Source organism: Ciconia boyciana, chromosome 10, assembly GCF_034638445.1.
Source record: "Ciconia boyciana chromosome 10, ASM3463844v1, whole genome shotgun sequence".
Lineage (NCBI taxonomy): Eukaryota > Metazoa > Chordata > Aves > Ciconiiformes > Ciconiidae > Ciconia > Ciconia boyciana.
The window spans coordinates 13,604,701-13,627,560 of record NC_132943.1 but is presented as its reverse complement, the minus strand read 5'-3'; the positions used below and the strand labels follow the sequence as shown (position 1 = coordinate 13,627,560).

The 22,860-nt window shown below is 42.1% G+C and overlaps 2 protein-coding genes across 5 annotated transcripts in view; one reads left to right on the top strand and one right to left on the bottom strand.

The window, feature by feature from the left end:
* The window catches only part of HSPBAP1 (HSPB1 associated protein 1), a 38,960-nt gene extending 22,231 nt beyond the window's left edge, over nt 1–16,729 (bottom strand). For all 4 annotated transcript variants that reach the window (XM_072874018.1, XM_072874020.1, XM_072874019.1 and 1 more), the window contains exons 1-2: nt 16,598–16,729; nt 3,784–3,969 (exon numbers count right to left, since the gene is read on the bottom strand). In XM_072874018.1, the coding sequence (XP_072730119.1) occupies nt 3,784–3,969; nt 16,598–16,634 (223 nt within the window). In that variant the 5' untranslated portion in view covers nt 16,635–16,729. The remainder of the gene's footprint in view (nt 1–3,783; nt 3,970–16,597) is intronic.
* A 276-nt stretch (nt 16,730–17,005) lies between these two features.
* Nucleotides 17,006–22,860, top strand: part of SLC49A4 (solute carrier family 49 member 4) — a 76,001-nt gene continuing 70,146 nt past the window's right edge. The window contains exon 1 of the mRNA XM_072874022.1: nt 17,006–17,559. Coding sequence (XP_072730123.1) covers nt 17,190–17,559 — 370 coding nt within the window. The 5' untranslated portion in view covers nt 17,006–17,189. The remainder of the gene's footprint in view (nt 17,560–22,860) is intronic.

The following is a 22,860-nucleotide window of genomic DNA, read 5'->3' as shown; positions in this document are numbered from 1 at the left end:
AGCTCCTGAGTCTATAGCCACCTTTGCAGTCCCTCTCTACATCAAACATCAGAGGCTGGAATTCTCTCGCCATCCTTAGTAGTAGAACCTCTTGGGCAGATGGCCAAGTCGCAGCCCTTTTCTGCCCAACTGTGTATCTGACAGCATCAGCTCTATCCAGCATCTCTAAGAGAAATTTCCTCCAGAGATCTTGTGACTCATAACTGATCAGCATGACAACCTCTTGCTCTCTCCAGCTTCTTCCCAGTAAACTCACTGTTTATTCATTTTACTACACAACCAGAGAAAATGGTCAAAATAAGAAACGTCTGCATACAGAAGTCAGTTTTGTGTAAGCTTTCTTCTTCCTTTGTAATTGCTGGTGTGCTCCAGGTAGCCATCAGATAGATGGGCTATAATGGTGCATTTTCTCTGCCAGAAACTCAACTTCCGTAGCTGCTCCCCACCCTTTATCTCATCTCAGGAAAAGAAATCTTCTAGCGTGGCTGGAACTAGGTGGACGGGGATTTCCTGATTAATAGCACCTTCATTGTTCTTGTAATGAACGCTGGTACTCTCTCTGGAGGTATCTCTGTCAATGCTTAATCCTCTGATTGTATTTTTTCCCCTTTTATGGACACATACTGTTTAACTTGTGTAATCAGACAGAATACTATCAAACACACAAACTTAGGTAGGTACAAATAATTCATACAAATAATACTGCTAGCTCCCACGTTTTCCATGTTTCAAATGTACCTTCCACATCCATATGCCTCAGGAAGTTCCAAACTAGCAAGAAAAGCAACTATAAAATCCAAGCAAATCCCACCAAGTTGCCTCATCTGCAGTTCTCACTTTTTTATATTAAGGAATCTTCAGTTTGGGAATCCTGCGCCCCAGGCTGCAGATATGGCACTAAAGAAAGATGAGAAGTTGTCATAGTAAGAGGTCTCAAATTATTTAGAATCTTCCAGATAAACTTCATGGCTTAAATCATCTCAGAAACTCTGAAGTAGTCATTTTGGAGTGACACCAAAATATACCCATAAGCAGGAGAACAGTTTCTTTCTTGCTTATGTTTCCAACTCAGTGGCAGGAGTGGTCCTGTCTAGTCTCAAGGCAGTGAACCTATTGTAAACATGGGAGGAATATTCAGAGATCAATACAATTTTAGTTGTATTCTCCAGTTGCTTTCTCTAACCACATCACTGCCTCCCTTTCATCTGGGAAAGTTAACACGAACAACGATAAGAAAGAGAGGCCCTCGTTGAAAAACAATGTTAAACACATAAGAGTGAGATCAACCATTCTCCAAATGACAGTGGCACGTGAAATGTATTACATTATTTCAGACTCTGAGATGGCTTGGCTAATGGCTTCACTAATATATCCTTACAGTGCAAATTGTTTATAGCATCACAGGTCTCCTTCAGTTACAATATAACCCCTGAAGGCTCTACCCATCTTCTTGAAGACATTTCTAGCTCACATTAGCATGTAACAGAGGTTCCTGGAGATAAACCAATTGATGCCTTTATGAAAAAGCAAAATACAGATAGATGCAACTTCAAGATACAAATTCCAATTTAAATCCACTCTGTATCCCTAGTGACTACAAGTTATTGTTAAGTGATGACTCTTATCTACTTAGCTGGTAGCATCAATCCATCCCATAGCTACATAACACTCCATCAATCCCATCAGAAGCTTTCCCAGCTGGAATACCCATTTGGCTCTCAAAAAGTGCCTACTAATTAATGGAGACTAGGACCAAAACTATCTTTTTACCTGGTAAGCCTTGTGTATTACAACTGAGATACAGTAACAAGGTATCAAGGAAAATGTCATATATATGCAACTTCTTCCCTATTGGCAATGGGAAGCCTTTTACATGTAGTGCAAGAACTGGCTGATACCTCATCGAACTACAGATATTTCTGTGAAGATGTGTACCAACATATTAATTCTACACCTCAGTTATCCCATCTGTAGAAAGTGACTAAATAACATCTGTTTTCTCAGGAATCGCATAGGAATCATTAATCCATGCTGGTAAAATGCTTTGAAATCCTGAAATGCCAAGCATTTTCCCTCTAACACTTCTTTCTGTTTTCATCAAAAATAGCGTGGCCAGCAGGACTAGGGAAGTGATCGTCCCCCTGTACTCGGCACTGGTGAGGCCGCACCTCAAATACTGTGTTCAGTTTTGGGCCCCTCACTACAAGAGAGACATTGAGGGGCTGGAGCGTGTCCAGAGAAGGGCAACGAAGCTGGGGAAGGGTCTAGAGCACAAGTCTGATGAGGAGCGGCTGAGGGAACTGGGGTTGTTTAGCCTGGAGAAAAGGAGGCTGAGGGGAGACCTTATCGCTCTCTACAACTACCTGAAAGGAGGTTGTAGCGAGGTGGGGTCGGTCTCTTCTCCCAGGTAACAAGTGATAGGATGAGAGGAAATGGCCTCAAGTTGCGCCAGGGGAGGTTTAGACTGGATATTAGGGAATTTTACTTCACTGAAAGGGTTGTCCAGCATTGGAACAAGCTGCCCAGGGAAGTGGTTGCGTCCCCATCCCTGGAGGTATTTAAAAGACATTTGGATGAGGTGCGTTAGGGACATGGTGTAGTGGTGGTCTTGGTAGTGTTAGGTTTATGGTTGGACTCGATGATCTTAAAGGTCTTTTCCAACCTATACGATTCTGTGATTCTGTGATCATTTCTCTTGCAAAAATTGAATATGAAATAATATGGTCAGTAACATAGTGTTGCTTAGTAAGATAACATGATGTAATCCTACCACTTCCATGGGAACTGGCAGACCCTCAGAGTCTTTGTGCAGACCCTGTATTCCAAGAAACAGGTGGTCCAAACGAAGAAAGTTAGAAGAGTAAAGAATAGCTAGGTGGTGTCTACAAAAACATTACTTTGAACATTTTTTAAGATCTGTGTTTGTCTGGCCTAGGAAAACAAAAGATTGAAGCGAGACAAGATACTTTAGGCAAAAGGAAGAAAGTGCATGGCAAAATGTATTTTGGTATGTGGTTGGGAGGGCCAAGGATGTACAGGGCATGAATAAACCAATGAAGAACCTCTAAAGTAGCTAGCAGATTGCCACCTTGGAGCACATTTCCTCTATCTTCCCTCCCTGGTATGAAACTCTGTCCATGGATAGACTATCAGGAAATGCTACAGACCAAAATAGAGTTGTAGTATTTAAAATCAAGTGCAAAAATTGTCTTTCTCCCATGGTGTGTTCCTAGATGTCTGAGTGAATCTGGAGGGTTAGAGGTGAGATTATTGTACTGGTGTCAAGTAATTGTCTTAATGCTTTATACTTCTGTAGCATCTTTCATCACAGGACTTTAAACTATTGAAAACAACCATGGTCTTATAAAGCCTCTAAGAGGAAGGTGAGAATTATCACCATTATCCAGATTAAAAAATAAAGATAGACCAGTTAATTGGCTATTTTTTTAACGCACTCAGGTTTGTGGATATGGAAGCTCAGCTCACATGAACATCTGAATCACGTAAAAGACCAGGACCAACCACACATTCTACAAAGCAAGGAAAGAAAATGGAGATGCTTGATTCTCATGTTAGTGTTACTCACCAGACTTCCTACTAAGAATAAACACACAAGAAAGAGAAAGGAGAGTTCCACTGTTGGCCAAACCCAATGCCCTAAAAGCAAAGCCTGTGGTGAAAAGTAATACATTAGAGAGTGAACAGTGATAATGGAGAGGCAGAGGAGTGCAGAACCTAAAAAAGAGAGTTGTGACATGTAACACCAGTCCACTTCAGTCTCACCTAAATCCACTGTCTTCAGACCTAGCCTAAACTGGATTGTCTTCCCATCCAACACTGCAGAAAGGTATTTCGCATTCCAGTGCAGGGCTGGCCAGTCACCAACCATGTTACAGAAGACTGCAGGTTGCTGTAGAGTCATCACAATTTCCTTGGCTTTCCCAGGAGTAAATGGTTTGACATCTTCACCTATGTAAAGAAAAAAACAAGCTGTAGAGAGATGATTTATGATACATGAAGTGTTACCTATCATCTTCCACAGCATAGGAAACATTAAGACCTAACCTCCTTTGTTTATGGTTGATTTTTTTATTATATTTGTAGATTTTTTTAAGTCAAATTTCTACTGCAAACACTGAAAGAACATTCCTACACTAAATTAAAGTTTAAAGCAGTGTATTACCACACAAAATGTAAAAAACCAACCAACCAAACAAAAACAACAAATAGGCATGTGCTTAGAATTTTCACTTGTAGCTTAGGCAATAAAGCACTGTAGCCAAACTGTTTAGAATTAGGCTAACAATAAAAAAACCTTACAAATAATGTCCAGAGTTTAGAGAACATAAATTTTATGAGTAATAGTCTTTCTGCATGGGATTCTTTCCAAGAAGTGTAGAGCATTGTCAGAGATGGCAAACCAGGTTCCTACGCATTTGATTTAAACCAAGAAATGGCAGCATAACCAAACCAGCAGGTATTTTTAGGGTTTTAAAATTCCTTTTCATCTACAAAATTTTAGAAAAAGGAAATTGTGCCAAGAACTAAACTAACCTGAGATTTCCACTTACTCCTTTGCTGTTTAGGGATTTATATGCCCCACTGAAACTGTCAAGCTGAAATGCTGGCAACCTTGAATAAACTCAGCACTTTCAGAACAACTTTTCTTTAGGGACATATTGAGAAGGAAAACCTGATTTAAAAAAAAAAAAAAAAAAAATAACAGCTCCATAGAGCTGAAGCAGTGGACTACAACTCCACATCATAAAAAAATCTATTCATTATTTTACCCTCTATTGAAGTTAACTCATCCAGAATTTGTATCCGTATAATGCCTAACATTTAACATACTGAATCAATATGTACGGTTCCCCATGACTTCTAGCAGCTCATTTAAAACAAACAAACCAATTCAATCACTCTATTTAGGGGTCAAACTGGGGGGTCTGGCATGCATTAGGGGTCTAGCATGCACGATGGGTTAAATAAATACAGGACAAGAGAATTCCCTTTACTCCTGGATGTTAATTTTGCCTCTCCCTCCTCCCTGTGTGTGGGTGGTGGGACAGGTATTGGAGAACCAGCCGGTCCCGCATGGGGCAGCCCAGCAGCACCAGCTGGGGGAAACACAGAAGACAACCCACCAGGAACAAGGTCACCAAGGAAGGTTCTTCAGGATTGTTTCAAACATAACAGTTTAAAATAAATATATGAATGTTGAAGTTTGAATGGCAGGAATAAGAGGAGCCCTGTGCATGCTGTACGCCAAATCTCTTTGGGAACTTTTGTGAGTCCCCCTTCTTTCAGCAGGGTTTATACTCCGGCATAGCTGTACTTTCTAGTTTTCTAAATTATACTTCTGTCTTCACACAGATTCAGTGGAAGGTATCAGGGCCTGGGTCTCCTACGGTCAAGAGGTCCCTTATTGCACAGACTTCCAGGGAAACTGAATTGCTCTCCTTCCACTCCTCATGAAAACTCCAGCTTGAAGCTTTAAAACTAAAGACCTCCAATATTTTATCTTCATGGAACATAAAATTTTTAAATGGCTTCCCTTTCTTAAGGCAGATGACAGGAGGGAGTTTGGGTTTTGGTTTGTTTTCCACATTTCCTCTCATAGGCAGAGCAACACTTGGCAGGATGGTGTTGCTGTGACACAGAGATGTCTACGACACTTGGCCTTCAGTCTCGCGCTCCAGCAACTTGCACAACCAGGACATAAGGAGGCCTCACGGGGACCGTATGTCTTACCATATGGTCTTCACTACCCCCGGAAGGAGGCTCTGGGGGTTTCTGAGCAATAGGTTAGTATACCTAGAAGGGAGCAAGTCCAGAGAAGGCAGAAAGACCATCTGCAGACACAACGGCACGTGCTGGTGCAGCTACCAGGAGCTGGCTACGAGGTATGGCAAGAGGCTAAAGCTCAGCAAGTTTTTTTTGCAGTGGTGCTGTTCAAAGACTAAAGGCAAGACTCAGTCCAGATATGAACACTCCCAGAGAGATTTATAAAACTTCTTCTGTCTCCAATAGGTGCAATTATAATACCATATAGAAGCAGCTTTCACAATGCAGGACCTGGCTGGCCTTACATACCTTTTAGATTTTCCAACTCGTAAAAATGAAATTATTCCTGCTTAGGCTAAGTTTATCACCGCATGGCTGTCTTTTTGACTACTCAATTGTTTTTGTCTTAAGGGCAGTACATTTACTTATTTGAGAGGATATAAATCCAAAGAAATGCAAGAAATTGGTGGCACTTCTTTGGAGAATTTTGCAAAGATGAGTTTTATTGCAGAAGCTTCAGGTTTATCCTGAAACTTCAGTCAACAGTTGGGAAGGGTTACAAAAGCAGAAATTTTACTGGGAGAGACAGGAAGGCTCATCGAAGCTAACTGCTGATTCTGTGTGGCTTTCTAATGTGATTTCCACATGCGTATTGTGCTTTTGAAAGGTGTGGTTTTAACCACAGTGAATATACAGTGGGAAGTGCAGAGCTCAAGCTACTGGGAGAGTTTGTATCAATGCCAAACAAAAAACCACAATTAGACTAAACAGCCTCTCCTCTACTGAACGTTAGCTGGAGGTTTTTGTCATGTCACCACTCTTTATTCAGTTGTAAACCTATTTCCCTATAAAATTTAGAAACAATGAAAGAGGACATTCTGTCTTAGTAAGATGCTAATCATTCCTATCTTCAAACAGAATTAAAATCATTGTTAAATGAGTATATATCTTTTCCTGATATAGATAATCACATACAATACATATGATATAACCATCAGTGAAGTCTGAAACGTTTTAGAAAATTTAAAGCATTAGATAAATGAACATTAGGGGTTTTTTGCAAAGACAAATGGGGATTCTTGCCAATTTTGTGTGAAGAATCTTTAAGTGTCATGATTCAGTTTTATGTATTCCTTGGTGAGAACGGGAGTCAGCTAAACATAATTATTTCCCCATAATATTTGTCATGCATATCTAAATGTCTGTTAGAGAAAAGGCACACGATAAAAGGTAAATATCATATACTACATCAAATAGATATTATGATAATTCGGAGAACTCTGCTCATGACCAAGGGAGATTTCTGATGGAACTATATGCTGTAGGAGTGGTAAAAAGTAATTAAAAGAGATATCTGAAGATATCTCTTGGAAGAGAGATTAGCAGAAAAATTTGTAATTTAAAATACTAGTAATCTTTTCCTTAGTTATAGTTATCATAGCTTCACAAAGACCTCATAAGCTGGGCTCTTGCTTCTCAGTATTTCCTAACCTGAAATTGATGGTAATTGATTCCTAGGCAAAACCTGAGGTTGTATAGGACATATAAGGGCATACAGTTTGGGCATGGGTGTGTATATATACAAAGTGTGTAAATAAAATGTGTTGCAAAGAAACAGAACGCCCATGGCACATCTTGGGCATTAGATATCAAATTCCTAGGGGAGATCAGGTAGCAGGAGAGAACAGAAATGCATATTCCCTTTGAAAAGAAAAGCTCTGTTAGAGTCTGCATTTTCTCAGTTGTACTCTGATCCAAAAGAGAAGAGGAATACTGTTAAATTAGTTCTTTCTATCAGGTTCAACAAATGATGTGGCTTCACAGTACAAAAGGAAGCAGGAATAATTTGACTCGTTTTGACTTTACACAAGGCATGTATAGAATCCAACCAGGAACTGAAAAACCAAACCAAGTTTTACCTCAAGTTTTGTAACTGTGACAGCTTATATAATTGGCAAAAAACGTAGGTGTTCTTTAGAAAGGTAACACATTGCGAAACAGAGATCTTCCAATTAAAAAAACAAAGCTCTCCAGTCGTCTTTACATGAAGTGTTGTCAAATATGAAGACTTATCCAGACTTCTGCACTGAGGGCAGGTAAAAGAAAAGCGATGAATTGGCTAAGTACTTTCCAGTAGACTCTGTGCTTCTAAGAGAGAAAATAATTTAATGTTTCTGATTAACAATTTTTCTGAATAACTGAGTGGGGTTTGGGAATAAAGAGTTTAGCACAGCAGGCAGTCTGACAAAAAGTGGACTTGATCAAAGTTTTTCAGAAGTTAAATGTACTGTCATTAAAAAACTAAATGTACTGTCATTCATTTAAAATAATTTAGCAAATTAGAGGAGTTCATTAGTGCATGGTAGTTGGCTTCTGCCAAAACACCCTGCTGCTTAAATATGAGACTTAATTGAGAGGTATTAAAACTATTTTCTAGAAGAGGGAGTACAAGGAAATCCTGGTAACATATTTGGTATAAGCATCATCAAATTGTTTTTCTTGCAAATCTGTAATGCTTCATTATGCTTATTTCTTTAAAAAAAATTTATGAAAAGTTAAAAGAAAAATTTGGCATTTTGAATACATTAATACAGAGCAGCCAGGTCACTCAAAAAATCGACTAACCTCCAAAATCTTAACTATCCAACAACCAGGAGCAGGAAAAGAGAAGGTATGGGGGAGGATTAGGAAACTCCCCAAACCAAAAAGAAGTGACTTGGTTTGGAGGTCAGACTTAATGATTTCACAGTACATTAACTGTGTAAATTAAAAAACAACTTTAAATAATCTGCATGTGATTACAACATTATGCACTATAATCAGCCTACTCTGGGCAAACAGAGTGCATCTAAATATACACGAGTAGTTTTCAGGATCAACACCTAGGTATTACTTCCTGACCAGTTATTGCTGTTACTATTATTTTTTACTCTGGGAATGTCAACACTGCAGATGCAGCATAGCTGGGGGGCATCTAACCTAGATTTGCATAGATATTTTGGCTACTGAAGGATAGTTAGCAGTTGCATGGAGCCTCTCAGGATAGACTGGTCAAACGCATCTCTGCACCTGAGGTGCAGAGGCTGGCACCTGAAGCTTACTCTGGTAGCATGAAGTCAACACACCCTTCCTTGCCCTCTGTGTCTGCTACCGCAGAAGGAGGGCATCAAAAGAAAAGAAAGAGGCCAAAAGAGGAATTTGCACTCGCTTTGCACTATTTGCACTCACTTTCCAGTCCTGCTGCAGCAGGGCTGAGCATCTTACAGTTTTTCTTACAGTAAGTCTGAGTGACTCAAGACATGAAGTAAGATAAGAGCGTGGGCTATGCCCTCAAACCTCAAACTGCCCTTCCGATAAAGAAAAGGAAATAGCTGTCAGACTTCTTAGGGGTGGAGTAAGAGGTTGAGCCCAGAACACAGCACTGGGAGGGACTTCCCACCCCTACTCTAAATAACGGCATATTATCTCAAGCATACATTTATGAAATTCCATCCTAAATCCCATAGGGCTCTTCCTAGAAAGCTCTTTCTGAACCCCTGGCCAGCTTCTACCTGTTGTCTCTTCTCCTCCCATCCCATAGTGCACTTTTAGAAAGCAGTCGTGTTCGTTTTCAGCTAACTAACTGAATGTTGAATGACCTCAGCTCCTCTGGTCTCCTCTACTAGAAGAAATGCTTTCCCTTCCCTCCTTGTCCTTACAGCTCCTGCCTGCAGCTTCTGCCATTTGAAATACCCCCTTCCCCTCCCACCCCTCCAACCCAGGAAAATTAGGATATGTACAACTGACACAAGTCATACTAAATGTATTTCCAATGAACTTTGTACACGTATTGGCAAAATTGCTGAAAGCAAAGTGAAACACAATGAAACTGCAGCACCTGTCGGATAAATGGCATTTCAGTTTCTGTTAAAGGAAAAGACTACGGTCTTTGACCAAAACCTTCCATCAGGACATAAGAGTTTCTCTAAAGGAGACACTGTTCCTCCTTAAGCTAGGCTGCTACAATTCCACCTTTCTGTCTGTCTGGGGTGTAAAGTACATCCACCTGCTGCTGAGGAAATTTAGTAGCAAAGCCATTTTTTCCCAGTACCCCAGCGGAACCGATACACATTTCCCACAACACTTCCTAATAGATGGGAAATTTAATACAAAACTTAATACTAATGTAACATTATGATTGCAAGTAAGGGAACTGGCCCATCAGGGAACTAACATCTATATTTCCAAGAAAAAAAGAATTTGTTCATGTTGCAAGTAAAGTTTATTTCTATTTCTTTTCCTATTCCTTGTTAGTAGTAAATATGAATGCACTATTCTTAAATTGATGAATGCAGTGTACAAAATTCACTGTCAGAAACTGTAACCATTTATGACTTTATTGTTGTCCTATCCTGCCAACTTGACTGACAAGAACTTCAAAATGACAGCAGCAAAAGAATCTAAATCTTCTAAAATACACTGTTTTGCCATAAGATATTGTAGTAAATAGTCAATAACAGTCAATAGTGTTCTAAAAATATGTTTTTTCCCATAAGCCATTGTAATACATTGTCAATAATACAACTGAGCCTTTTGAATTTCATCCACAAAGGGGTTATGATGGAAGTATACAAGACTTTGTTCATTATTATAATACATAGGATACAAATTATGATTAATGACTGAGTCAGAGGTATAATTGTCAGAATGAAATTATACTTTAAAAGAATAAAACTAGTATTTTTGAATTACATAAATTATTGAACTGAAAGAAACCAGAGAGACCCACTGTGCGAACCTCAAGAACAGTTTCTGCAGTGCACAATAACCAACGTGCACAATCAGGGTATTAAAGGATTGCCATTATTATAGGAATATTAACAAAAAGCAGGGCTATTATTCCATCTGTTTACATCATGCCATTTCTTTCAGCATGGGTAAAACAAGCAGAAGTGAGCTTAACCTTTGTTTCAGGTTGCTATTTCTCTTTATAAAGGTCCTCATGCAGCAACATGAAATTTGTCTGTGAGAAACTGTTAACTGTATGTTTTCAGTCTTGGGGTTCATATAAAGAATGTAAAAGCTTGCTTTGACATAATGTAGAGCTAAGGATACATTCAACCTAATACAGCTCACCAAAATGTGAACTACCAACTACTCTTCTAATTTAATTTTCAACCTTAACATTTCATTAATGTTAGTTCTGTTTTTTAATATAAATATTAAACATAAAAGAAACTCTGTTTTTACTGAAAAAGCACAGCCTTGTTACATAGAAGCTCATCTTTCACAACTTTGTAACACAACAAGCTGCTGCTAGTGGTGTCAACCTATCTTTACCATCTTCCCTCCAGAGATTTTCTTTCTCTTTTCTTTTTCAAATAACAACTGCCTGCAAAGTTTCTTTATCGGTAAACACCAAGAGCTAAATATCAGAAAAGATCAAGGACTCTGTAGGCCCAAATCTCCACTCAGATGTGCATGAACTCTTGTTCTAATCAGCTGCACCTGCTTTTCTGGAGCCTGAAGGTGACCTTTAATTTTAGAAGAAACCATGATAGTGCTGCTGCTTTGAATTTTGGAAGCCTCTTGCGATATGCAAAATTTACCAAAACTCAGTGTTTGCCAACCTATTAGTATATCTGGAAAAGTCCTTTCAGTAGAGGAGTTTAAATATTCTCAGATTCCTTTTAAACATTAATGTCACTACGTCAACTATTCACTAATTCAATATTAGTATTAGAAGCAATAATGTCTTCTATATCCAGTCTTCCAAAGCACATGGTACTTACAAATTTAAGATAACCCCCTGAACATTAGCAAAACAATAAAGTTGCAAAAGGTTAAAGTTGCACTTTTATACCAAAACATCCAAACTGCCTTACCACCGCTCTTGTGAAATACTCTAATAGAAATCAAAATCTCGTGCTACCGTATCTACTCCCAAGAGTCTCATTTTGCCTGTGATCACAAAGCATAAAATAATTTAATCTGAAATCATATATGCCTCTGTTCAGAAAAGCACCGACACAGAAATAATCAATTTAGCCTCTTCTTTCTATACAGAATTACATGATAGAGAGTCACATTTCCAAACAGACAAACAACATTTTGTGAGCATTATGTCTTCAAGATGGATCTGATCCCAAACACCCACCCAGACAATCAGGTCTTCAGAAGACTCGTTTGGAGAGCACGCAGCATACCTATTGTATGACAGCCAAGTGTGACTAGCCAGACCAAAAGAAACGAACTCCCGGATGCCTACATCATTAATTATATCAGAGCAATAATTAAGTTACTCCTTGCTGCTTCAATGTAAGACAAATAGGCAAACCAATGACAAAGTCTGATCAGAAATGAGAAACACATTCAAGAAAGACACAATGGGCCAACCAGCACCAGAGCAACAGGATTAGCTCTTCTTGCTGGCACGAGACAATGAGATCTACACTGAGGCAGTCCTAGCCCAAGCAGACAGGTGGAGATTTTCACCCTGTATTCCCAACTAAAGCCTAACATCCTTGTGCGAGTCAGTGCAATTCCACCATTCTCAGGTTTTTGGGAAGACAGGAAACCATCAGTCTTTGAAAGTGGATTTCCCTAACACAACTTTGGGATGCAAAATACTCTACTGATGTTGTTTGCAGTTGCTTGCACATGGTGGCCCTGAATAAAATGAAAGAACATAGGGAATGTGGTCTGCTGAGGTTGCAGCTCCAACATAATGTCCCTAAAATACCTAAGACACTGAGCCTGAAGGCTGCCTGAATGAGGCAGGGAAATAGCCATCAAAATAAGCCTGGATGGAAGACATCATGCAGCTTCCACCTTCCCCTCAAAGAAGATACAATCATCTTCTACATGTTCATCATTAAGCAGGCGATGAATGGCAGAACAAGTAGAAATGGAGTACAAAATGCTTTAAATGTACTCAAAGCCCAAGTCAGGTGTGACTTTTGCATATTCCTTTTGAGAGCTACAGTGAAGAACCCACAGCGTGTTCTACAGGGAATCTGGTGAGATGTCTTTCATTGGCCAACCACAAAGGCAGACTCCACAAGAGAAAGGAGCTACCCCACATCTCCCTAAAGGACCTTGCAATGGGCTCTGGCTCACCACAAACCTAGAATCATCTCCACTACAATGGTCGCTTTGCAATGTGGGTATACACAGCCTGCAATCAAAAGGTATACATGAATGTCCACTGCATAGCACTGGTGTTTGAACTTAAGAATAAAACTGTTCAGCTTTCATAAGCTGAAGATATGTCTGTATTTTCGTTTCTTGTTGATACTAGAAAACAGAAAAAGGAAGCACTGTAAAACCTTTTTCATCCTGAAGTACAAGGAAATCATTGTACGACGTTAGAGCTGGAAGTCTATCTACCTCTCAATAAAAAAGAAAGGCAAGAAAAGATGCTGAAAGGTACAGAATGCACAGATTGGAAGGTGCCCAAACCAAGCCCAAAACAGAGCAGATCCCGAACAGCCTGTTCCTAAGTAACTAAAAGGAAACGGATGTCAAAATTTGATGAGGGAAGAATGGGATTTGCTCACACCTCACAGGCTCACCTTCAAAGGTGTTGTTCCAGACAGGGGGTGTAAAGAAGGGAACCATTACAGCTCCCTGCTACACTAGCGCTGTTTATGGCGGCTCTTAAACTACATTGTCACAACTCCAGCTGAAGTCTAGAAGGTGAGGGAAATCCCTGAAAAACAGGCCTCTTTTTGGATGCTGGAAGGAATATTCAGAATTGGCTAAATGCCACTTTTGAATCTTTGAATGAATTTCAGGTCCTGCCCATTTTGTGCCAAAATGCTTCTAGCCTTCGTAGGGTATGCAATCAATTGCTACCAGTCAGATTGCAAGATATGAGTTGACACAAGTACAAGATTGTACACATGATGTTAGGAGTTGTTGGGAGAGAGGTGTAAGAAACAAGGGGATGCTGAAGTTCATAGAATCTCTCTGAAGAAAGTCATGTGGAGAGCAAATCGGTCAAAAACCTGATGACTGGAGAGAGCAAATGGCACTTCCCAATGCACTAGGAACTGGGGGTTGCACCATGGGGGGGATACTCTCCTGGACTGCTCAGCTCAACCATTACATGATAGGTGTGTTTAAGCAGAATTAGACTCTCCAGATGCCTCAAGGTTATAACAAACCTGTCAAAGCCTTCAGTTTATCTTAATAAGCCAGGCTTAAATCAGCACAGTCTAGGTGCCAACTCATAAGCGGATCACTCAGGCTTGCCTCAGGGATGGGATGAGCATTTGGCAGCAATAACAGCTTCAGCCATACAATTTTTAGCCGTCACCACTAGTCTATCAGAGCTCCAGGCCACCAACTCCTCCTAAGATGATTTCCAGAAGGTTTTGGTCCGGATACAGGCAGATAGGCATGAATAGAGAGACACAACCACCTTGAGAACTAGGTTTGAAATAGAGGCACATACCAATGGATGGATACACTATCATGGTTGGGCAATTAGTAACTGGATGGGCTTCTGTATCACAATTTTGGATCTAGGTGCCATTAAGTCCATGCAAGTCCTGCTATAGGCATGAAGTTCTGGGCCAGGAGACAAAATAACCTTTCCACTGGCCTGAATATATGTGCACTTCATCTGATAATATGCAAATCACTTTAGCTACATTATAATGAGGTTAAAGCAAGAAAAGATTTCCCCACCCCAAATATTAAAAATGTCAGTAATGAGAACAGTAAAAATGTCACCACACGGAGAAAAGAGTGAAATTAGCATATTTAGAGAAGTATTATACCCATGAGTGAAATAATGCAATCAGCTAGCTGCAAGATAAAGCTAATTTGGTTTCCAACAGTTTATCAACAATGCACTGCTCCTTTACATTAACAAATTTAAATGGTACCATATCCTGCAAAGAAGAATAATTCACACAGAATATTACACTGTGTTAATTAAATAGCTGGAACAGAAAAGGTCAGGCCATGACTGAAAGATGCACATATGGGTTGTGAAGCTATGAAAAGATGGAGCGATTTCAAATCAAGCAATTAAAATAAATTATTTAAATCATGATTAAGTCAATAGTAAATAACCCTAGATTTTCTGAGCCTATGTTGACAGGTCCTTTCGTTTGTTGCTGTTTCTCAGAAATGTCTCTTTCTTGCTGACCCATGCAAGAGTCAAAATATCTTTAAACCCATCATAAGATGAGGTGGCTTGGATAAGTTATCAGAATTATCCTGCTTATAGTCAAGTTTTCATTTTACTATGCAGGCAGTAAGAGGCAAGAGGCAAGTTTTGCAGTTTAAGGATACTACAAAGCCCCACTTGCCTTATTTCTGGATGGGTTTCCTGCCACTAGAACAACCCAGAAATCCCCACAATTACTACAGTTAATTGAAAAATGTTCAAAGAGGGAAATACTTCTTCACTTTGTTTACTTCTGCAAATGACAGCACTTTGTCTTTGGCACAATGCCACCGAATCAATTACATTATAGTAGTGACATAGCTATTGTAAATTGAAAGAACATTTTGGCATGGGCTAAACTGTGCTGAGGTGGTAATGTATGAAAAAGACTTAGTAAAACAGGGAATTAATCTTACTTGGAGCCCCAAAGCACTGCTGGAATAGGCATCGGTCACGATCAAATCTGAATCTCGTCCAATATTTTTACTGTATTTTATTTTTGTCACTACAGCTGTACACGGCAAGCTCAAATTTTAGTTTGTTACTATCCGTATGTCCCCCCATTATTTAATTGTGCATGAATTTCATTTTTCCTGGGGAATTTCCTGAACTTTTCTAGACAAAAATCTCATTTTCTTTTTGATCATAGTTCTGCTGATTTCAGTTGGTATAAACCTCCTTTTTGCATCTTCAATGCAACTTCTAATTTGAACCTCAGTCTAGCAAAGAGATGTGTGCACTAAACAAAATGCAATGTCCGTATGTTTTGGGAAGAATTTAATGGGAGTGTGTGAGGGTTTTGGCTGCAAAACCATGGGACGGGAACCACGTGTGAAAAGCAGACATATGCTGCCCAGCACATCAACAGAGTTATGCCACTGGCACTGGATCTAAAACCAGCCCGTGTGGATCCCGCTGTTCAGCTCTCCCCAATTAAGCACACAGGCATTTATCAAGCCAACTTCCAGACTTTGTGACAGAATGCCTAAGCAAGGCAAACTGAAATACCTCATTTTTTCAGGGAAGATGAAGCATTGTGCAGCATACGAGCCATTAATTTTATGACAAGTGCAGATGGTAGATATACAGATAAATACTCACGCAACCTAATAGAATGAATATATACTTCAATCTATTTAAATGATAAGAGTTTCTAATGAGCTTAATGTAGCCCACATGGTGGTATATTCATCCAAACTCTTTTAAAATGAATTTAAGTGCAGGCTGTAACTGAATCCTACTATTCTTCCCCCCAATTCGGACCATAGCTGGTTTGTATTCACCTCAACACAAAACAATTTACTCGTCCCTTTAAAAGGGCAGATACCCCGGAAAAGCCCAGCTGCAGTATCTCCCTGCACGAAGGTGCCCACACCTGCCGAAGGGCCAACCTAGCTCTGCCCTCTGCGGCCGCAGCGGTAACGGGCCCACGCCCGAGAGGGACGTTTCGGAGGAGGAGCTGAAGGAGAGGCACGGAGGCCCCGCTCAGGCCCCCGCTCCAGCCGGCGCTTCGCTCCCCCCGTTCCCGCCCGCCGGCCCGCGGCCTGCAGACAAGCCGCGCAGCCGGGCCGCGCTAGGCCGCAGCGCGGCGGGCCCAGGTCGGGGCGCCGCCCTCCGCGGCTGGGCGGGCGCGGAGGGGCGAGGGGCACCTACCCGGCGCGGTAGGACGGCGGCTCTCCCGCCCGGCCATGCTTCTCCGGCTCTCCCTCCGGGGCGGCTCTGGCGGGCTCCCCTCGGCACCGCCCTCGCTAACGGAAGGGGGAGCGCGGCCCGGGAGAGAGCCCGGCCGGCTGCGCCCTGCCGCGCGGGGCGGAGCCGCAGTGGCAGTGTGACGGCCTGACAGCGGCTGCGAGGCCGGGGCTCCTCCGTCCCCTCCGGTGACACCCGAGGGGCCCCTCGCCCCCAGCGGCGGCTCCCGCGGGCCGCCCCGCTCCTGCCCCGGGACCCGAGTCCCCTCTCCCCGCGGGGTGACGACCCGGGGGCTTCCCCGCCCCGCACGCCCCCCCAGGTCGCGGGGCTGCGGCTAGCTCGCCGGCACGGCTCCCTCCCCGCCGGCGGCAGGCCCGGCTCGCCTCCCCGGCGCCGCTTCCCTCCTCCCCTCGCCGGCGGAGGAAGAAGGCGGCCGCCGGCCCTGCCCGACCGCGCATGCGGCTGTGCCGGGCCGGGGCAGCGCCGCCGCGCTCGGGGTTTGAAGTGTGGGTGTCCCTTCCCCGTCCCCGGCGGGCCCCCGTCAGCGCCCCCGCAGATGGGCTTAGGCTGGAGCAGCGCGGAGGAGCGGCAGCCGCTCCTGCCGCCGCCGCCACAGCAGCAGCAACGGCAGCGGCCGCAGCCGCGGGGGCCGGCGGGGGGCCCGGTGCTGCCGGCGGCCGTGCCGGTGCCGGTGCGGCGGCTGGCGCCGTTGGCGGGCCGCGTCTACGGGCGGCGGTGGCTGGTGCTGCTGCTCTTCTCGCTGCTGGGCTTCGCGCAGGGCCTGGTGTGGAACAGCTGGGGCCCCATCCAGAACTCGGCCCGCCTGGCCTTCGGCTTCAGCGGCTGGGACATCGCCCTGCTCGTCTTCTGGGGGCCCATCGGCTTCGCGCCCTGCTTCTTCTTTATGTGGCTCATGGACAAGAAGGGTGAGCAGGGCCGGGAGCGGCCGGGCAGGGGGTCGGGACTCCCCGCCCCGCTCCTGCCGCTTCCCCCGGGCCAGGCGGGGACGCGGCGGCCGTGGCCATGGCTGTGGCCATGGCTGTGGCTGTGGCCGTGGCCCGCCGACGCCACGGTGAGGGGCGGCGTGGTGGTCGTGGGGCCGGGGAGGGGGTGCCGCCGTCCCGGGGCCGCCCGTTGCGCTCGGGGCTAGTGGCCTCGGTCTTAAAAGGGGATGACTAATACTTCAAAGGCATCATGAGTGCTATTTTCAGTACGCTGCTCAAACAAAGAAAGGCACATCAAAGGCCATTCACAAGGAAGGTACTTAAGCTGTTCCTAAAGCTAAGAGGAATTATGGCATCTTAAGTCGCGGCTGAGGTGTGGGTCCGGAGATCTGCTTCCTCTGGCATTGCCATGCGGGTGTTCGACCTGGAGATGGTCGTGTTTTCTAGAAATTGGCTGTGATCCAAATGTGTTGATGTTTGGATCAAGTAATGTCAGTGCTCAGGGCGGCCACTGAATCTGGAAAGAAATGCTTCATTTTTAAAAGCAGACTGGACATGAAGTCAGTGGTTTGCTTTTAGTTGCGCTAGGGAGATGCAAAGACAGCGAATGTAAACCAGAAGTTGCGCTTCAGGGTTTCAGAAGACGAGCACGAGGGAGAGTTTCCTAATTTGTGTTCAGGCCATTGCGTGTCGGTAGCAAACTTCTGAAAACTGTGTCTTTGGAGAACTTCTCTAGGGTCTGTGCAGTTCGTCTGCTGTCACCCTGGGGACTGCTCTGGCGAGGTCAGGTAGCTCTGTTTGCAGATTTGAGCTTTTGGGCCTAAATCCACAGAAGCGTTTAGTCTTTTCATTCCTGTTTAAACAGGCCTCTAAACAGGAGATAGGAGCCTACGTACCCTTGTGGCTCCTGATGTTAAGTGCTACTCATTCAATTTATTTAGGAATTAATAGCTCATTTGTGAGGAGGGAAGGGGGGAAAGTGAAGGCAGGCAGGGAGAAAAGTTGTAGCTGCGAAGGCCTGTGTCTCAAAATTGGAATTGCTTTTCCTAAAACTGAAGAGGTGTTGGGGAAATAAAACCTACTGGGCTGAAAATACATTCTCCAAATGAGTCCATGGTGGCTGTAAAGCCAGTCTCCTCTCAAGCAATTTAGACTTAAGTTGACAATGTCTGTCTAGACTACTGTATAATAGTGTTGTTAATTATCTTTAAATTAAAGTAAGTTATTTTGTTTAGTACAGTGAAGACAATGACTCTGCTCATGGTATGAAGAAAATAAAGCTAAAATTGAACCTGTTCTTGTAGAACCGAGTCTGTATTTTTATTTCTTCATTTTCTACAAAGTTGATTCTGAGCGATACAAAAAAAAATACTGGAGAGGTTCTGAAGTAACTCATGGAAGAAGAAACATTAGTGTTTTGTTGTTTCTTTAATGTGATTGGTAATGTAGTTGCTGGATTTCCTGGTTTCACATGTAGCTTGTTTTAATGAGAATATGTATACAAGTGTTTTCCTCATTACCTTAACTGATTGCTTGTGTGGTTTTTTTTGTTTGTTTTGGTTGGTTGTTTTTTTTTTAATTTCCTTGTTCATTGGAGATATTGATACAAACTACCCCTTTGCTCTTGCTTTGTTGCCTTGTTGAGAGAATTTTGGTTGATAGCCTAAATAGAGCATCTCAACTCATTGGCTTTATGCATAAGGAGTACATAAGGGCTCTGGAGCATGTTCTTTGCACAGCAGCAGATTTTGTGGGAGCCCTGTTGTGTTTCATGCTGTTTTCTGCGTCTGGATGATTCCCACAGAGAACGTGGTGCTGTTTGCCTTGGAAGTGACCGTGGAGTCCTGCCACTTGGTCTCTCACGGAGCGAAGAGGGGAGCTACTGCTGCCCAGCTGTCCCGTGGGGCATGTTTCCACTGGAGGCATGTTGCGGGGAGGTGTCTGCTCTTTGGAGTACGCATGTTCCAGGAGGAGTGTGACTCTATTGCTTTGACGCTGTAAAGTTGGATGGGTGTGACCTTGCAAGAGCAGTATTTCACTTGCTTAGGGGTACAAATACTTGTTGTTACACCAAACTTATTCTCTGTACCAAAAATATAGAGAAACGACACCATTTACTCTCCTGGCTTCAATCATCTGTCATTGGAGTTAGCTAGTAAAGGAACTGTCAGGAAAAAAATGTATTTGTGAAGTGTCAACATGGAAAACCTGGCATGTATCAGAAGTATGACACTGTAGATGACGCATGTCAGAATTTGAGAGGAGATTCTGCTTTTAGATAGTCCTATACTTCACAGTCAGAGGTATATCTAACTGATGCGTAGCTGCCTGCTGTCAGTTAAGTCTGATTTTGTGTTACAATGCTTCAGATGAAGTCCAAAAGTATTTGTCTTTTTGGTTTTTAGTTGTTCATTGTAGCGTATAGTTTGAAACATAAATCTGTTTCCGTACCAAACTTCTGTTGTATTATTTGTGCACCTGTTTCTTATTTCAGTACTGCTTATAAGGGTTTGGTCACTTAATATTTTTACCTTTTAACTAATTAGAAGTTGAAAGATTGAATATTAAGTAATAGGCATGTTAATAATCTTACTTGGGAGAAGCATTTCTTGGGCTGCGTGATTCAGTTCCATCACAGCTTCTCAGAGGAGTATGGGGTCTTCTGAGAAGAGAGGACAGTAGTGTTTATTTTTAGTAGAAAGTATGCTAAATAAGCTCCAAATTATCTGTTCTTCAGTTCTGTATAGAAGGGATCCAGGATGGATAAATTACCCTTTTTTTGTTTTCTAACCTCGAAGGGTTTCTTGGCCTTTGTGACCTTTTCCCTCCTGGCCTGCCGAGTGTGTCTCCTGGATTTTTTTTGTGGAGGCCTGTTTGCAGGTGACACAGGTAATGCAGCTGGAGAATGGGAAGAACGCGTGGGCTGGGAAAGGTGTGTAGATGGTGTCTCTTGGCTCCCTGGGGAGTTTCTGTGGGAGATACTACAGGCAACTGTATGCTTCCCCCAAGGACTCCAGTGACCTAGAATGGCTGTTGGTGTCAGAAGCAGCGTGACAAACAGTCTTGGCTGTCTAAGCCCATGTTCCTGTAGATCTACAGGGATTTCCTTTTTTTTTTTTTTTTTTTTTTTTTTATGAAATTGAGGGTGCATTTTCATCAGGACAGTAGTGATGGTCTTAACAAAGCTGTATTTGTGAAAAATCTTACTTGAAGGTCTGAACAGACTCAGTAGGAATATGCAGGTTTTTTTTTGAAGGGTGATAACACTGTATTTTAAATTGTCTTTGAGATACTAGAGGAAGCTTGGATTTAGCTGGTCTCTCTGTAAGGCATGTATATTGGAAGCTAGTTTGTATTTTTTTTTCTGAGCTCTTGTTCTCAAAGCTACATTCATTTTCAGATGCTTAGATCACAGCTGGAAATTCTTATTTGGGGAGCGAGCCCTGTTCCCGTTCCTGCATCCCAGGTTCCTCTGGCTGAATGGAGACTTCTGCCAGTGTGCTCTTCCTTGGGAGCCTGGAGGAGCTTTCCATGCTCCTTGGCTAGGGTGCTGTCATAGGGACAGAGGTGGCATCTGTAACGTTTCCTAGTCCTGTTCTCAGATGGGTGCATGTTGAAACTCGGGAATTATGTTTGCATCATTGTTTTTGAGTATGTGCCATTTTGAAGTAGGTTTGAAAACTCTTTTCCATAAGTAGAATTACGGGTGTTGTCTTGGTTGGTTGGTTTCTTAGTGAAGAAAGGTTAAAAGATGGAGTGTGCTATGGAGCTAAATGTGTCTTATCTGGTGTGTTTTCTTTAGCAATGGGATTAGAGAGTCCTTGTTTAAATGATAATTACCTTTAGAGATTCAATAAGACTGAAATTAAATGGGAAATGACTTCAGTGTGCCGTTGGATGGACCCTTGTTGTTTACATGATTAAAATTAGCTACAATTTGTTACATGATGCTTGAGTGTTTATGGATGTTTTGTGCCTTGAGTGTTTCATTTCCTGGGAACTGTAAATATAAGCATACAGAACTGTTAGGATGTTTATATATCTAATTCCTATTGAAATAGAAAGCTTAGATACTTCTGTGGATCTGGCTCACTGGTTTTTTTATTAAAGTTCATAGTCACAAGGTGAGACCTAGAAGCAATATATACTGTCAGTCTTTGTTATTTTCCCATATGATCGAGAAGAGGCAATGAAGAATGAAATACTTTATGCTAATTTACATTAAACAAATTGAACAGACTGGTGATATTTTTCATTAATTTTTGGAATACAGTGAACACAGTTTTATATTGAGTCTGAAGAAATGTGACATATTACTTGTAAAAGTGAAATGTAATCTATTTCTTGGTCCTTTTTTATAAAATGGTATATGCTTACATGGGTTGCTTAGACATTCTTAGTAACTTTATTTTGCTGAAATTAAATTTACATAGCATTGTTATCCTAGTGATTAAATTACGAAGTAGAGAGAAAACGACAATAATCAGATTTAGGGTTTTAATGGAGATTGGCTTGCCTATTGAAACCATGAATGTTTTTACTTGTATGAATAGTTATTCATTTCCTGAATATCAAACCCTTGATTTCATCGCTGTCTCCTAAATCATGCTTCTCAGTTTCCTTCTCTGAGACATTTGATAGTTCTTATCTCTTCCACCTGGGAGTTTTGAGGTTAAATCCTTTAATACAGTCTGACAAAATAGTCATGAATATTGAGTATGAGTACTAAATCAGTCCTTACTAATATAAAAATGTCTTAATAACTATTCTCTGTACAAAATAAACTACACATGATGGATAAAGAGATTTCTGCATAGCAGCTTTCATGTTTGAAGTTCCCAGGTTGTCACTTTGTGCTGCATGCATGGAAACACTGATTTTGCTTTCAGGGGACCTTTGGAGTCCTCTAACTCACATCTAAGGTCACTGGGACAGAAGGGAGAAGAATTAAAGTGAACTTGTTTTCCCCCTAGATTTTCATCTAGGAAGTGTTTGTGAAATGCCTTTGGTTTTATTTTGAGAGATGTGAAGATGGGTACAGAGAGCAAAGAGGAAGCAGGTTGTTGTTCCAGAAGTCCGTGAAAACGTGAATGGTCAAATGAAGCAAACAGATGGGGAAGACTTTCTTTCTCCTAGGTGTTTCCATTGCACTTGGCATCTCAGGGTCCTTGTCTGTCATTCAGGCTCTCAGATAAAGTGGTAGTAAATATAAATTGGAGCTTGTTACTAGTAACCTAGAAAAATTGCAGCAGGTCTAGTTGCTGATAGGTATCACTGTTGGTA